This window comes from Aythya fuligula, chromosome 2, assembly GCF_009819795.1.
Source record: "Aythya fuligula isolate bAytFul2 chromosome 2, bAytFul2.pri, whole genome shotgun sequence".
NCBI classification, from domain to species: Eukaryota; Metazoa; Chordata; class Aves; order Anseriformes; family Anatidae; genus Aythya; species Aythya fuligula.
In genome coordinates this window covers 53,730,316-53,745,475 of record NC_045560.1, presented here as the reverse complement: position 1 = coordinate 53,745,475, position 15,160 = coordinate 53,730,316, and the positions used below count along the sequence as shown (strand labels likewise).

Below are 15,160 nucleotides of genomic sequence, written 5' to 3'. Positions count from 1 at the left end.
GGCCTTAATTGCACTGATGAGCGTCACTGTGGATCTTCGTCCACCTGCCTCTGACCTGATCTCCTCAAATCAACACTACAGTTATTTCTACTTCAGCCTCCTAGATTGACCTTTTAACCTCTTTCTTCCTGATACCAGTCTAAACCTCCCCTGGTGCAACTTGAGGCTTGTGTCTAAATTTCATGTAGATACATCAGGCATTGGTACAACAGGCAATACCTAAAGCTGTGCATACTCTCTGTTGAAGACAGCAGTATCTAGTCAAGCAGAACTGCAAGAAGGGGAGGACTTTTCTTTCTTTAATGAGAAATTAAGTGTGCTGCAAGGCAGACCCTCAAAGAATCATGAGCTCTATCAACAAGAGCTGGGAGCATGCAGGTCAAGAAAGAACTGGGAAACTGCTGAGAGGAGCAAGAAACAACCTGGTCCTCAGGTGCCAAAAAGTTACAAGAACAAGAAGACACTGTGAAGTGCTTGCTGCAACTGACAATCCTATTGAAACCTGTGTTCAAAATGTAGTACTTAAGCTAGAAACAGTTTTCTCGGTGTGTTATTTAAAAAGACAAACAAGAACACAATGGTGTTTGCTTCTTTTATTACGAAAGATATAAAAATGCAGAGTGTAGTGAATCTATCATTAGAAATTGAAACTTTTTCAGGACCAACATTCTATTTACATATACAAAATTCCCCAAGTGGAACAATATCAAATGTAAAAAACACATTATCAGAATATACCACATATTTACAAGTTCAGAGCTTTCATATCTCTGTTACTATAAATGCAGTTGTTACACAAGAGGTCAATTCCAACATGCTTTACGCAAGTATTTTAAATTAAGCAGATGAGACTACTCAAGTAAAATAAAACAAACTGGGCAAAGCTCTGCTATCTGAACAACTACTTTATACATACATACAGTACAAAATAACAGAGCCAAGTTTTCAGCCAGCCTTTATCTTCTGTTGTAGCAAAATGCTCATGCTCCGAGTTGATTGAAGAAAAACAACAGAAATAGCTACTGGTTGTTATTGAGATCAAACTAGAAACCTCTCAAGAATCAAAAACATACTGGCTTTCAGATCACTGATGAGTCGTTAGTAAAAGCAAGCATTTGTATTCCTTTTAAAATTCTCCCCTCAAACAGAAAATACAAACAAAATAGTTAAGCCACCACTTTGTATTGTTTTTAACTGGAACCAATTACTGCTTAGTAAAATAAGGCACTTCTTCCTTCAGACCAATACATTTCCTTAGGTTTTAGTGTAGCTCCATTTTACACAGAGAAGTGATTTCAGCTAAGCCACTTGTGACAGCAGAAGGGATGCTGTTAAGAACTGTTGCTCTCCAAGCATTGATGGCTTCAACGATACCTACTGGATTGCTTGAACCCAAGTCACACAGTGAGTATATGGCTGCCAGCTGCACGCCCCAGGGAACATCTGCAAAAAGTTAAAACAAATCAGCTTCTAGAAATTTGAATATACAATAATTCTGAGAAGAAACATGAAGCTAAAGAAAACATTAGTTCAAGAACTGGAATACAAACATTTATTTTGGGGATGTCTAAAATGTGAAAGTAGCAAGAAGACAATCTTAACAAAAATTCTGTAGCATTTCATTTTATAATAGCATTTTCCAGTTTTCTGATTTCAGAGGATTTTCAGTATTCAAAGGGCAAAAAAGATTTGAGTATTCAGTGATTTTACTCTAGTTCTAGTCCCACCTGATCAAGATGGTATGAAAATAGTCAGGTTTACACAAAGACTGAGACAGACACTTAACGATGCATCCCTTCCACTTACATGGAAAAGCCTGAGATTGAAAGGCAGAGTAGCTAAAGGAGTGGTTCAAAACAATTCCCTAGCATCAACCCATGCTTCACTGCAAAATTTACTTAATATGCAGAATAATTTAGCAATGCTTTTTTTTGCCTCACTTTCTCTCAGGAATTTAGAACATCTTGCAGGCCCCTGTCTCCCAATACAACAATCTTGCTAGTAGCAAACCCCAGCACAAACTGTTCAGGTAATAAATTAACTATTCCTGCTTATGTCAAGATCACACATTATATTCTCAGAAGCAGCTGGTACACCGTTAGGTGAAACAGCATAATTTCAAGTTGGCTGAAACTACCGCAGAGTTGTTTCCCGCCTGAAAGAGAAAGTAATAGACAGGCTTTGTTAACTTTGGAAGGGCCAAGGACTCAAACTGAAAACTGTTTATTCTTTTTCACACTAACATAAAACTGCACAAAGCAGGCTGTTTTGGCATTCTTGACCTAATTTGTGTGTTTTGTTTATACTGGCAGAAATTCACATTGCAGATTTTATGCTGAAGTTTCTCTAAATAGACATTACCTTCCTCTTTTGCATGATGTACAAACAGTGCAATTACAGAACTAATATTCTTCACCGCAGAAATATAACCTTCCTTCAAACCTATTTGGCCCAATCGACCTGAAAGATTTAAAAAAGGGGGGGAAAAAAAGGTTATTATGTATCTGAGGTTTAGACAATCAACTTCGTAAATTTTACACTCACTGTCTGTTGAAGTGCCAATATAAAATCCAAATTTGAATTACAGCTGTCTAAAAATTAGTTGTCCTATTCCTCTTCTGACTAAAGACACCAAGGCATTTTTCATCAGACTGATAAAAACTCCTGCGGGTTTACAATTTTTAAGAGCAAACAACACAACTCAAAGAACACAACTTGTGTTTAACAAACAGTATTATGTAACTTACATACCAAAAACATCTATCTGAAACCAAAGTTTGTTTGTTTATCCTGAATGCAACCTAGATACCAAATAAAGGATTTTACCTTAAAATTGCATCAAGAGGTATTATGTTACATATAAAGTCTTATTTTATATACTTTGCTAAAAGCATATATAGCTAAAAATAATTTAATTTTACATACATAAAGCATACATATTTACTATCACAAAATCATAGTGACATCTCATAACTTAAATATATGATTTTCACAGGCTGAAAAACAGTATCTGTATAAGACTGTAACAGTTTTGCTTTTTAAGGTGAAATTTTTTGAAGAAAATTAAAAAAAAAAATCAAAAAAAAAATACAAAAATGCTTCAATTTATTTTCCAGGCAAAGTGACGCTTTTAAAGGTCATACATAAACCAGAAATTCAATCATGAATTTAGATTACTTACCGATTAGCCTGAGTGTCAATGCAATAATACTATCAGGAATAGACTGTGCAGTTTCATGCTCTTTTCTCTTCTTTATCCACTTATCCATAGAAGGCCAAAGCACTTTGCTGTGAAGAAATGAATTAAAAAATCGGATACTGCATGAAGGGTTGGCACAGAATATTTATACAGAAAGAAACACAAATGGTTCTTTCATTTACCATGTATTTGTGTAACTCCACTTGCATGTTGAATCCACCCTCAGGCGAAACCAGTAACACTACAAGCATCTACAAGTCTCAGTTATATAAAGACTGTTTTACACACAAACATTAAAAGCTATCTTGCTGGAGGAATCATTCCTGTTCAGAATATTCTTTCTACCCATCTTCCATTTCCTTGCAACTTTCTGCATCTCTACATAAAGTCAAGAGGTTACTCCACTAACTCACCTGTATATGGAACCACACTTCTTTCAAAGGTTACATGAGTCATACAGTCATACACCTTGTATGACTGAAAATTAACAATTTGTATGTTATAAGTAGGATCTGGTGCTTGTTTTTAAATCTGAATGGACTTCAGACAAGACCTTAAAATTATGAGACCATCCTTAAAATTATGCTGATAGACTTAGCGATCATTAGTACAACTTCACACAATCAACTCTGTATGACTTCAGTTTAAGTGACATACCTTGAACTGAACCTAGTATAAATTTTGAAAGTGTTCCACTAAAAATAACTTCTGTAGCAAGGATTTTAATGATTCTAATAAGTTTTTCACATTTACTTCATATTCAACAATTAGTTTATGTGGTTGTTAAACCAATGCCTTATTTTGGGAGATTCTACTAGTTTATATAGCATATTCATACAAAATAGGGACTGTCAGATCAGTGTACACATTAAATTGCAGTCTTTCAAACCAAGTTAAATATGTCAGCAGGTTATGCATTGGATTATAGGGTTCAAAGAAAACATAAGACACTGGGTTGAAGTATTATAATGGTTTTAGAATTGAAATCAGACTGAAATCAGGATAGTATAATAGTGAAATGCAACCATACTCCTTTTCAGCACTGAAGTAGTGCTGTTCGCAGATCAGAAGTTCCACCCCCATTTTTTAATGACTGAAAAAGAAAAGCTTTTTTAAAAAATGATACTAAAATCAGAGGAAAACAACCATGTTGCTCACTTTGACATACAGTACATCCCAAAATCTTTCACAGTTGTTCACATATAGCTATTTTAAAAGCAACTCTTTATTAGAAAGGTTCTAACAGGACTAATTCCTTGAAGTAGTACTCCAATGTCCTCCATTTGCTCACAGGTTATGAAACCTTCTTTTCTAAGTATGTATGCAATATTTCATTATGTTCAAAGCTAAGCTGCAATGTTTCAAATTCAAAACAAAAGCACAGAAAAATGTCTGAAGGAACTGCTTGCCACAATACCTTATGACATTGTCATGTGTCCAATCCCACTTCAGGTTAGTGCAGAGTAGGTCAATAGCAAATATGTACTGCCAAGCATCTTCATTCAGATCTTCTCCATATCGTTCGCTCTGCTGAAATTCTACTTTGGGACATGACTGCATTTCTAAAAGCAGGTTTGAAGTCATAATATCGGCATCTAAAGATGAACTCTGGAATTACAGAAGGTGATTACTTTAATGCATGAAAAGTTACCAACCCAGAACTGCACTCTTTACAAATACTAGATTCTGACTGTCCATAGCAGCATTGGAGTTCATCTTACAACACAAATTCAACTTTGAGCTAGTGTTACCAGAAGCAAACAAATTAAAAAAAGTACACAGAACTCAAATTTTCAAGTACTCAATATTTATCTTGATGATTTTAGAAAAAGTGGAGTTTGGGAAAACACACACAAACACAAACCCTACACCCATTCTCTTCTCTGCTCCCACAGTCTGGGGATTTTTGTTTCTCTTGATGAAACTTTAAGGTCAGAAGAGCCCTTTTACAATGCAAGAAAATTATATCAGTCCTGCTCATTTCTAAGCAAAACAAAACAAAAATGACCTCAATAAACATTAAAATTACAGTTCCGTCGAGTGATACAATTCCCTGGTCCAAGAGTACTCCAGTCAAAATTTTAAAAATAATAAAAACACTTTAAGTGTTTACTAGAGATATTAGTATTTAAGAGGGAAAACAAAAAAGTGCTGTGTTCTGATAGGGTTTAGACAACCACTGGAAGATAGCCTTAAGTAGCATTAGTTGTGTACAGGCTCCATGGGAGATCCACTGAGCATCTATCTTCACACCTTGCCTCAGAAGATTCTTGATTTGATACAGCCAGCAAGGGAATCAAACCAGACAAAAGCTGATATTGACAGTGAAAGCAGAAGTTACCTGCTCCCAGCTGAGATAAGCGCTGAGACAGGCCAGGACATCTTCATTTGCGCTCCGCCTGATAACTAATTGCATGGCTTTGTTAACTGCACCTTCGAAGAAAAATATGTCAGGCCATATATTTGTGATGAATAAAATCAATTTCACTGCATCTGGAAAGCCTAGGAGAAAAAAGAGAGAGAGAACAATGTAAGTTTTTAACATACAAAAGCAAACAGAAAATACACGCAGACATCAAATGCCAGTACACTCTACAGCAAGGTAACAAGGAGAGAAGGTACAGAAGTCATGTAAAAACTGCAGCCCAGTGAGGTGGAATCATACTAGCACACCCCAGTCCTGATATTAAATAATGGAAGGGAGGAGAAAACAAACAACCAAATGAAAAAACAAACACCTTCCCCATTGTAATTCCTTTTTTTCTTCCCCAAAAAGAGTGTTTTAGTCAGTAAGTCAGGCATGGTTACACTGGACTTGGCTGCATAACAAAAGTGCACACAGTCCTTTTCCCTTTATTCTTACTGCACTTTAGTTCACTAACGAGAGTGGTCTTGGAGCACAGAAACTGGATTTTACAGTGACTTTAAATTTATCTTGGAGTTATTTAAGTTTATCTTGGAGTAAAATTTATCTTGGAGTTACTTAAGGCAGAATACCTGAAAGAAGAACAGAAAAGAAAAGGATGGACAGGAAGCCAAGAAAACAGATGATGCAAGTCTAAGGAAGTAGCACTGACTGTTTATAGTCAATTTGGCAATTGTGTAGCTGGAATTTAGCTCACTTGTGTTACCTAATGAAGGAGAAAACTTTAAAATGAATGCATTAGTAACCAAAATAAAATAATTGAATAATAAAAAAAGGAAAACCTTCAAGATGTGTTTACAACGGTTCACATTCTGAATAAAATGAAACCACAGAAAATCCACAACAGAAATTTAAGCAATTCAAAGTATACAACAGAAAATCATTCAAAGTCTGCATTTAACAGTTTTACTGAAGTTCCTTTTTCTTTTCTTTTTAAAAATCGTATGTGTTTTATGAGTCAGTGCTTACTCAGTAAAAATAGCAGTAAACAAAAAGTACAAAGTTCTCTGGAATCACAGTATCATTTTGGAGATGGCAGGGCAAACATGAAAGTACAGAGGATCCCAAAGTAAGTATTGAAAAATGAGTGGACTAGTAAGAGCACAGGTGATCACCAAGCTGAGATAGATGTAGACAACTGTGAGACAGAAAATTTCTTCTGTAACAGTCTGTATTTTTGCAGTATAGAAGAAAGGTCCAAGGAAAACCTGCCTTTCACAGGAAGATTGTCTTTGTTCATTTGCTTTTACAAACCTAATTATTCTGGAACAATAAAGCAAAGACAGACAAAATGTTCAAGATGCAAGACCACCGAGACACACACTATACCTTCTTTAAGTAAGCTGTAGCAGAAGAGGCGGGCTCTTTCCAAATCTCCCAGCTGTCGACAAGTTGCTGTATAGACTCGACAAAGAGCCTGGTTGAAATTGTAATTTGAGGCTGTTTTCTGAGCCTTGAGTTTACTGAGAATAACATGCAGCAACGACTCAGCTAAATGCTATAAGGCACAAAAAACAGTTGTTAGACTGTACTATATTTGAGAATATTTAATAGCATTATAACAGAGAACTGCTTGTAAGAACATTGTTTGCATCCATATAAGAATACACATAATTAAATCATAGGCAACCAGCAAATGAAATAACAAACCTGACTAGCAACTTCAGTAGTAACTTGCTTCTATCAAGTTACCATGTTTGGCAAGTCCTAACAAAGGTGACAGGAGAACTCAGTAGACAGCTTCTGTGGAGAACTGACAGATCATTATTCTGATCTCAGTCTGCCTAATTACTTTCAGGAATTGAAATGGGGTAAAATGCTGCTATGCGACGCTACGAGATTTTTTCCAATAAAATTCATTTGAGCAACCTGATGTATAATGATAATCAAGGTAAACACTGAATGAACAAGTACACCAGTAGTATATATACAATGCTGCTTTGTGTTTCCTTTTTTAGTGAAATAACAAAAAAGACCCCCAAAAAATAAAATCAAACCTCACACCTTTGAACAAAAAAAACTTCTACAATTGTTAATGCTATCCACTACAAAAAATGTGGTGAAAATAAAATACATCTGCTTTCCTGATGAATACATAAAGCATCTACAATTGCAGTTTTGCATCTTGGACACCACTGGCCATTAACTTCTCGTACTGTCTGAAGCTCTCTATTTTGTAATGTTTATACATTTTTAGATATCTGATAATCTTTCAAGACTGCACTTTGCCACTGCAGGTTGCCTGACCCACTGAGAATTCACCTAGCACGTACTTAAACTCTTTTGATCTGCACAGAAGTCACTGTTAAAATGCAAAACTCAAAATAATGCTGCTTACCTTGTTTTTTACACCAAATTCACTGACAACTTCTTTCTCTTCATCTCTCATCACTGGAATCTTTGAGATATTGCCCACATAAACATGACTTCGAATAACTGGCAACAAGTCAAAGCAGGATTCAGCAATTTTCTTCAGTGCCAAATAAACTTTCTGGCAATCAGAATCAATAACCTTCTTTACTGGTAAAGATGCTTCTAAACTGGAACTGTGTGCTGAATCACTGATTTCACAGCTCTTGCCATGGAAATTCTCCTGTATTTCAGAGCTTGTGTTTTGATCATTTTCAATAGCAGCAGTATCACCGGGCTCCAGCTTCGGTGGTTCCCTGTCTAATCTCAGTCTTTTTGCACTTCTAGGCATAGATATTGGCAATAATGTCCTTTTTTCAGGATGATTTGATAAGCCTGAAACCAATTGCTGATTCTGCACATTTTTGTCTTGTCTACTGTCAGATTTCAAATTGCTCCCAGTTTTCACAAAAGCAGTTGATGTGGATGCTATTGCTTTGAACCCACCTATTTGAGCCACAGGTCCTGGCAAACTCTGGCTGTCTGAAAGGGCACATCGGTTTAGCTGAATATTGCCTTTCAGGATGTTTAGTGTCCTCGCCCTTGCAGATAGCTCTGGGTACATAGTGTCCAATATTTTCACAGAGTTCTCCTGAGGGGCAGCTGCAGCAGCACCATCAGCTGCACACAGAGGAAATCTTCCAGGGACGGGAAGCGCGTGCTTTGGAATGGAAGTACAAAATTTTAAAGGTGACGAGAGAATCCTTCTACCCACTGCCATCTCTGAAGGTGATGGAGGGGAAAACAAAAGGGCAGATTTGACGGTTGGAGTATCTCTCAATGGAGACATTAGAGGAGGAACAGGGGTTTCACGTAGTGGGGATATCAGGTCATCAAGAGGGGAAAGCAAAGAGGATCGATCAGCAGAAGACATCACTGGGGTCATGGAACATGCAGCTCTTGGAGGAGTAGCCATCAAAGGCAGGAGCAGTGGGGGTAGAGGAGGACCCATCTCTTGCCTGATTTTATTTATAGTCTCAGATAAGCATTTTGTTGGCACAGAAGTATCAGCATGTGCAAGAACTGGCTGAGTTATTTTAACGTCAAGGGTGTTCCTTTTTCTTTTACCTCGAAGCAGTTTTTTTGATAGCCTGCCATGCATTACTTGGACAGCTGCCTTGGTTGAAGCACTCAAGACTTCAGATTGTTCTTGCCCTTTGCAGTTCAATTTATTGGTCTTTTTGGGAACAACATCCACACAAGACTCTGACTCCAACATACGTGAATTCTCAAATACCATTTTTTGTGGCATAGAAGACTGACCAACTGTTTGAGAATTGCAGTCTACATCAGACAGGGCTGGATTTGTAAGATACTTGAGAATAAAGTTTTTCCTACCACTATCCAGGAAGCCCTTCCAAGTACAAGTGGTACGACAGAAACACGAAGGCTGCAAAACACCTAACATAACATTAGTGTTGCTTTCTTCTGAGTTGCAAACAGCACATTTTTGATTATGATTGTATTCTTCAAGAACTGAGATGCCCATATCAACACTGTGTGGTAGACTTTGCTCTGCATTTGACTCAAGCTTTTCACAACCATTTTCTTCTACAAAATTGCCGAGTGCTAACATTCTTGTACTTAGTTTACTGTTTTTTACAGGCATTCTGTAAGTTTCTGACAATCTGGTTAATATCTGGCATATTGGTAATGTATTTTTTGAAGCACTTGGCATCAGAGGTCTTTCTTTGGATGCCCCAGTTTCTAACAGATCTTCCCTACTGTCATTCATCCATCCAGCTACCCTGAATTCACTAGTACCCTCAGCATTTTCAGAGGCTACTAATATACACCCTCTTTTCAGAGAGGTTAAGTCTTTGGGATAAACCTCCCCAACCACATTTGACAACTCATTTGCAGTATTTGGAGAGTCTGTTTCACAGCATGTATCCATACCCACTATAGTACCTGCTTTTAGATGACTATCTGTCACAGTATTTCCTGGGCACGTTGTTGAATGAAGTTCAGATACTTGGTTGTCAGCATCAACACTTGTGTCATTTTCCAGAGCACTCACTACAATTCTTGTTGAAGTTCTCAGGTCCTTTTTGAACATGGGAACACATTCAGAATATTTCACATCTCCAACTTTTTGTAGAGGACAGTCCTTCTCTTCAGACACATTGCTCTGCTCTGGGATATCAAAAGCATTTTTAGACCTTTTTATGCTGTCTTCCTCACATGCCTCAAAACTATTCAACCTTTTGCTTTCCTCCCCATCTGTCAGTGAACCAGTTCTAGCAGGATCTGGATTAGCTTCCCATGTAGAAGTCTTGCATTCTGATTCTTGACAAACAAACTTTTGGAAGCTCGAAGTATTCTTATTATAGGAGTTTACATGCAAAATTATTACTTTAACAGATGCCTGAGGTTCTTTATCTACTGGCAGCTCCTTTTCACCTGAAATTTCCATTTCATTTTTGGGTATGTATTCCCCATCAGAGCAGTGGTCCAGTTCTTTGCCTTCTTCAAAAGTAGATGGGATCTCAGTATCCTTTTCAAAGCTTTCTAGAGAACTACAAAATGGACTACCCACAACACAATTTTTATCTCCTTTGTTTTTCGATGTATGAGAAAATTCAGAATTTCCTGTGAAATCACTTTCAACAAATTCGACAACCTTCTCAAGACTGTAATTTAAATTACGAGTCACTGTGGATTCCAATCCATTCTCTTGGATAGGGGAATCTGTACCTTCAGAATTCATACAGCTTGTCTTCAAGTTCATTTCAGTAGACAAAGCCAAGCTGCTATTAAAACCCATTTCTGAAGTGTGCTGGCATATGATCTCTGAAACATTACTTTTCTCCTTCACAACATTGTCTTCCCAGTTAAATGAACTGGAACAAGCCTCTATCACTAATTCCTTGCTTTGCATGTTTAATTCCACTTTTGTTTCATCACATTTATCATTTTCACTTATCAAGAACTGATTCTGAGGTTTTGCAAATTCTGTCTGAGCTGTAAGGTTATTTTCTACTACAGCAGATCGGATGGTATCTGCTTCTTCTAACAGTTTACTGCTCTCATCTACAAAATCTTGATTAACTTGGAATTCAGTCTCTTGAGATTCAAACACTCCAAAGTTCTGAGTTTTGGTCAACTCACTGTCTAATGTACTGCACAGGCTTTCAGCTTGTTTCATTTCACCATTTCTTTCTGTAAATTCTAACACACATGATTCACACTTAGCTACACTGCTTTCCGCATCAGTAATGCATGTCATCTTTGGTACTGCAAGTATAATTTTAAAGTCTGACTTCCCTTGGAAAAAAATATTGTAATCTTCTTCCTGGTATGGTTTATCTTTTAAATATTCCCCTTCCTGTACCTCTAGTAATTTTTCATTTTCTGCACTACTGAATAGCTCAGATGATTTAGCTGTTTCAAGAACACTTTCTTTGTTTACACTCATGGCTAGTTCAATAGATTCGGGTCTGGTTATATTCATGTCTTGCATTTTGAGCTCTCCATCATCTTTTGGAAAGCTGATTCCTTCAACAGTAGATACAGGTAAATAACATTGAGAGACTTGAGCAGTTTCCAGTTCATGTTTTCTGTCCATATCATGTTCTAGTGTATGCACACATTGTTCCTCCAGTGTCTTTTCACTGTCACGTTTTATTTCAGAGCACTGAGAGTGAGCAGAACTCTCCGTAGCTTCAGTGTATGCCTCAGTCTCCAGACTTATTCCCTCACTATCACACTGCATCATTAGGTCTTTAGGACATTCTACTTCACAAAAAGATTCAGAACTACTGAAATCAGACAATACAATTTCAGAGAGTTCTCCCTCATTACTAGCCTCTGCACAGAGCCCTTGCATCTGTATTGCAGCTGTTATTTCCTCTCCATTTATCACTGGTTTTATGCTTTTCTCAACATCGCTTGCTGTATTAGCTACCTTGATTACATCTTTGGATTCATTTTCAACCACTTCATTCTCTGCCAATACATCAGATTTCTTCTCACAGTCTGTACTTTGAAGTACAACGATGCATTGTTCAGGTGGCAAATGAGTAACATTTGGGGGAATGGATACTGCCCTGGGAATTTCGCTCTCTCCTGATAATCCATCTTTTTCTGCCTTCATTAATTCACCATACTTTTCATGCGTACCCTCATAACCACCAGCCCCGATTAAGATCACATTCTCCTCTGTTTGCTCTACCTCACTGCATCTGTCTATCTGATTCTGCAGCTTAGAACTGTGTAGCACAAAATCAGTTGAAGAGGTCCCATCTGCACTGTGCATTTCCTTGATATCTCCTTTCTTTTCCTCTATGGCTTCCAGTTCATGTGCTGTTGTTTCAGTTAGTTCTGTCTCCTCTGTTTCCATATTCACAGAATTCTCCTCCAAACAATCTTTGTTAGTTCCCATGTTTGTAATTAAAGTAGCAGCTTCAGCTTGCTTTGTTTCAGCATCTCTCACTTTCTTGCTCAACATCTCTGGATCAACATGATCAATCTCTTCATTCCTACTCCTGTTATGTGAAATTTCTGCATCAAGACTATGTCCACACGTTTTGTTCCATCTGTTACACTCCTCTTTCAAGCTGAATACATTGCAACAATTTTGAGGCTGAACTTGGTTTTCTTGTAAAATAGACTCCTCTGCAGAAGCACTGCAATCAGCTTCTTCACTGCTGGAACCCGTGACTTCTCCAAACAACATATCCTTTAATGAAAAACACAAAGTTAATTTTTCAAAGCCCAGTATCACTTTTAAGAGCTGTATTTTTCTAAACAAATAGGCTCCTAGCCCTGACAGGCATTGGTTTTGAGAGATTAAGGCTGATAACAGAATTACATCCTTCTCCATCATTGCTCTTCATACTAAACACAAAGCACCTTTGTGAAAATTGAGACCTCTTTGCCTACCTACTGACATTCTAAGATTACTGAAAAAATAACATTTGAGTAGGTTCCCCTTGAATTTCAAGCTGTAGAGGTTTACTACAAAAGCCATGCTTATACCCAACAAGAGCTGGGAATGTAGGTCTGTGACATCAGGAAAAGACAGCAGTTGAGACGTGGCTGACTTTGTTTTAAATATACTACAGAAAATTATGGTTTGTGCCCTTCCACAGACAGTGCACTAGAAAGTGAAGAAGTATACATCTAGAGCTAAATACTCCTAGAGAGATCCTTTCAGTGCATCACTGTAAGTACCACTGATACACAAAAAAGCTCAAGAATATCAAATTGTTACTCCTGCTGTAATTATACAACCAAGTTAATGCCAAGTCTGACAAATCCTGGAACTCACCTGTTCAGCTACTGGTGAAAGCTGTACTGGAGAAAGTAGAGCAGGGAGAGGCTTGACCCAGTTCAGTATATCCATCACGTTTCCACCCGGGCCCTTTTGCTCCTGATCAGAGAAGTCTGAACCACTGTATGCCCCATCTGTCCGCATTGTCACAGGTACAGTTTTATCCTCACAACCTTGCAGACATTCTTCAGCAGTCCCGTTCTCAAGATGGTCAACTCCAAGAGGCTCAGTATTCACATGATGTCGCAGGGCTGTTACAGAATTGTGCTTCCCAGCACTTTCTATTGAAGAATAGCAATGTAGTGTTTTGCCATCACGTTTCCTGATCTTTTGATGGTTTTGTACAGCTTCTATGACACAAATATTAAGAAATTAACACATTTTTTCTCCCCATCTTTCCTTATCGAGCTAATACACCATAGTAATAAGGCTGCATTACCATCTTTTCAAGTGATGTTCCCTCAGACAAGTAGTAAGAAGCACTTAAGAACGCTTTCAGAAATATTTTCCATACAGAGATCAGATGTTATTATTTACAACCAACTTTTTTTTTTCCCCGTGAAAAAGATGTAGATGTATGTAGGTACAAAGCACTCCCACCCAAAAAAAAATATTTTCCAACTTCAATCATTAAAACTATTCTCCCCAATTTTTCCTACCAGGGAGGGCCATAAGACTGATGGTCTATCCAGCTCAGTGATTTACTTCCAGTTTTAGCCCAGTTTATTTCCAGGTTTACTGTTGTTCAGAAAAATAAACACAAGCATTTGCCAATCAGGATGTAACTCTCTGCTTAAAGCAAGCTGCAGCTTTGAGCCAGCAGCTGCACTTTCATATTTCAAGGATAATGTGCAGGCCAATGACAATTATATCCTGCCATAAACAGAGTAAGGGAGTTCTTAACTATATACCTGGCTTTATTATTAAACATGCATACATTTTTAAAGCATTAGCTTTTTAAATTTCTGTCTGCCGTCTACTCATGCAAGATTCTGTCTTTAATGACATAACCCACTTTAAGCTGGACCCTTAAAAAAAACTTCCTAAAAGTGAGTTGTTTTTTTTGTGCGTGTGTGTTTGTTTTTTTAAGGACAGGAGTTTGTACCACTTAGAGAAAAAACAATACCGAGAGATTCACAATCGCATCAGTTTTATAAAATTATTCTAGCAGCAAGAAAGCATGTCCAAATGCTCTCCGAGATTCTCTGTGCTACACTTTTGTTTTGTTCCTTTTCAAACCACGTTTTATTATTAGATGGTAATCCATTTTTTCTGTATGCACACAAAACATACTGCCTCCAGGGAAGTCTAAGCAGTAAAGACAAAGAACTTGTAATTCTTATACAACATTTGGATATGCTATTTTTTTTATAGTGTACACAAACACTATTGGACACGGCAGTGGCAGTATCCAAGTGAGAAAGAGATCAAGCAATCTGTGTATGTTGACATACCATTACATGGTATAAGGAACAACACATGAACAAAATGGTTTTAAGAGAGGATACACTGATTTAATTGGCACAACTTGACCCCTGCTGGAAAATTAAAATAGAATAGTGTGTTTCATTATTGCTGTGCCTATTTCTCCACTGCTAGAACTTACAGTAATACTCATCAAGCAGCACCAAAGGTAGTATCAGATTTGAAAGCACTAATTTAATTCCACAGGTGAAAACACACCTCCAGTGATCTGTCTCCCAATAAACTTTAAGCACATTCTAACATGGTAGCTCTTACTGAATGTTTTAGTAGAAAAACTGATCAAAAATATATTTCCAAGATTGCTACAAAAGACACTAGGAGGAAAAGAGGACAATTAAGCCTTATGAGCCTTACAAGGCCAATTTCC

General features: G+C 37.4%; 1 protein-coding gene across 1 annotated transcript in view; it reads right to left on the bottom strand.

Moving 5' to 3' along the window:
* Positions 1-578: 578 nt before the first annotated feature.
* ICE1 (interactor of little elongation complex ELL subunit 1) overlaps positions 579-15,160 on the bottom strand; it is a 31,970-nt gene continuing 17,388 nt past the window's right edge. The window contains exons 13-20 of the mRNA XM_032181059.1: positions 13,306-13,658; positions 7,963-12,714; positions 6,954-7,122; positions 5,541-5,701; positions 4,617-4,807; positions 3,182-3,288; positions 2,362-2,460; positions 579-1,443 (exon numbers count right to left, since the gene is read on the bottom strand). Of these exons, the coding sequence (XP_032036950.1) occupies positions 1,262-1,443; positions 2,362-2,460; positions 3,182-3,288; positions 4,617-4,807; positions 5,541-5,701; positions 6,954-7,122; positions 7,963-12,714; positions 13,306-13,658 (6,014 nt within the window). The 3' untranslated portion in view covers positions 579-1,261. The remainder of the gene's footprint in view (positions 1,444-2,361; positions 2,461-3,181; positions 3,289-4,616; positions 4,808-5,540; positions 5,702-6,953; positions 7,123-7,962; positions 12,715-13,305; positions 13,659-15,160) is intronic.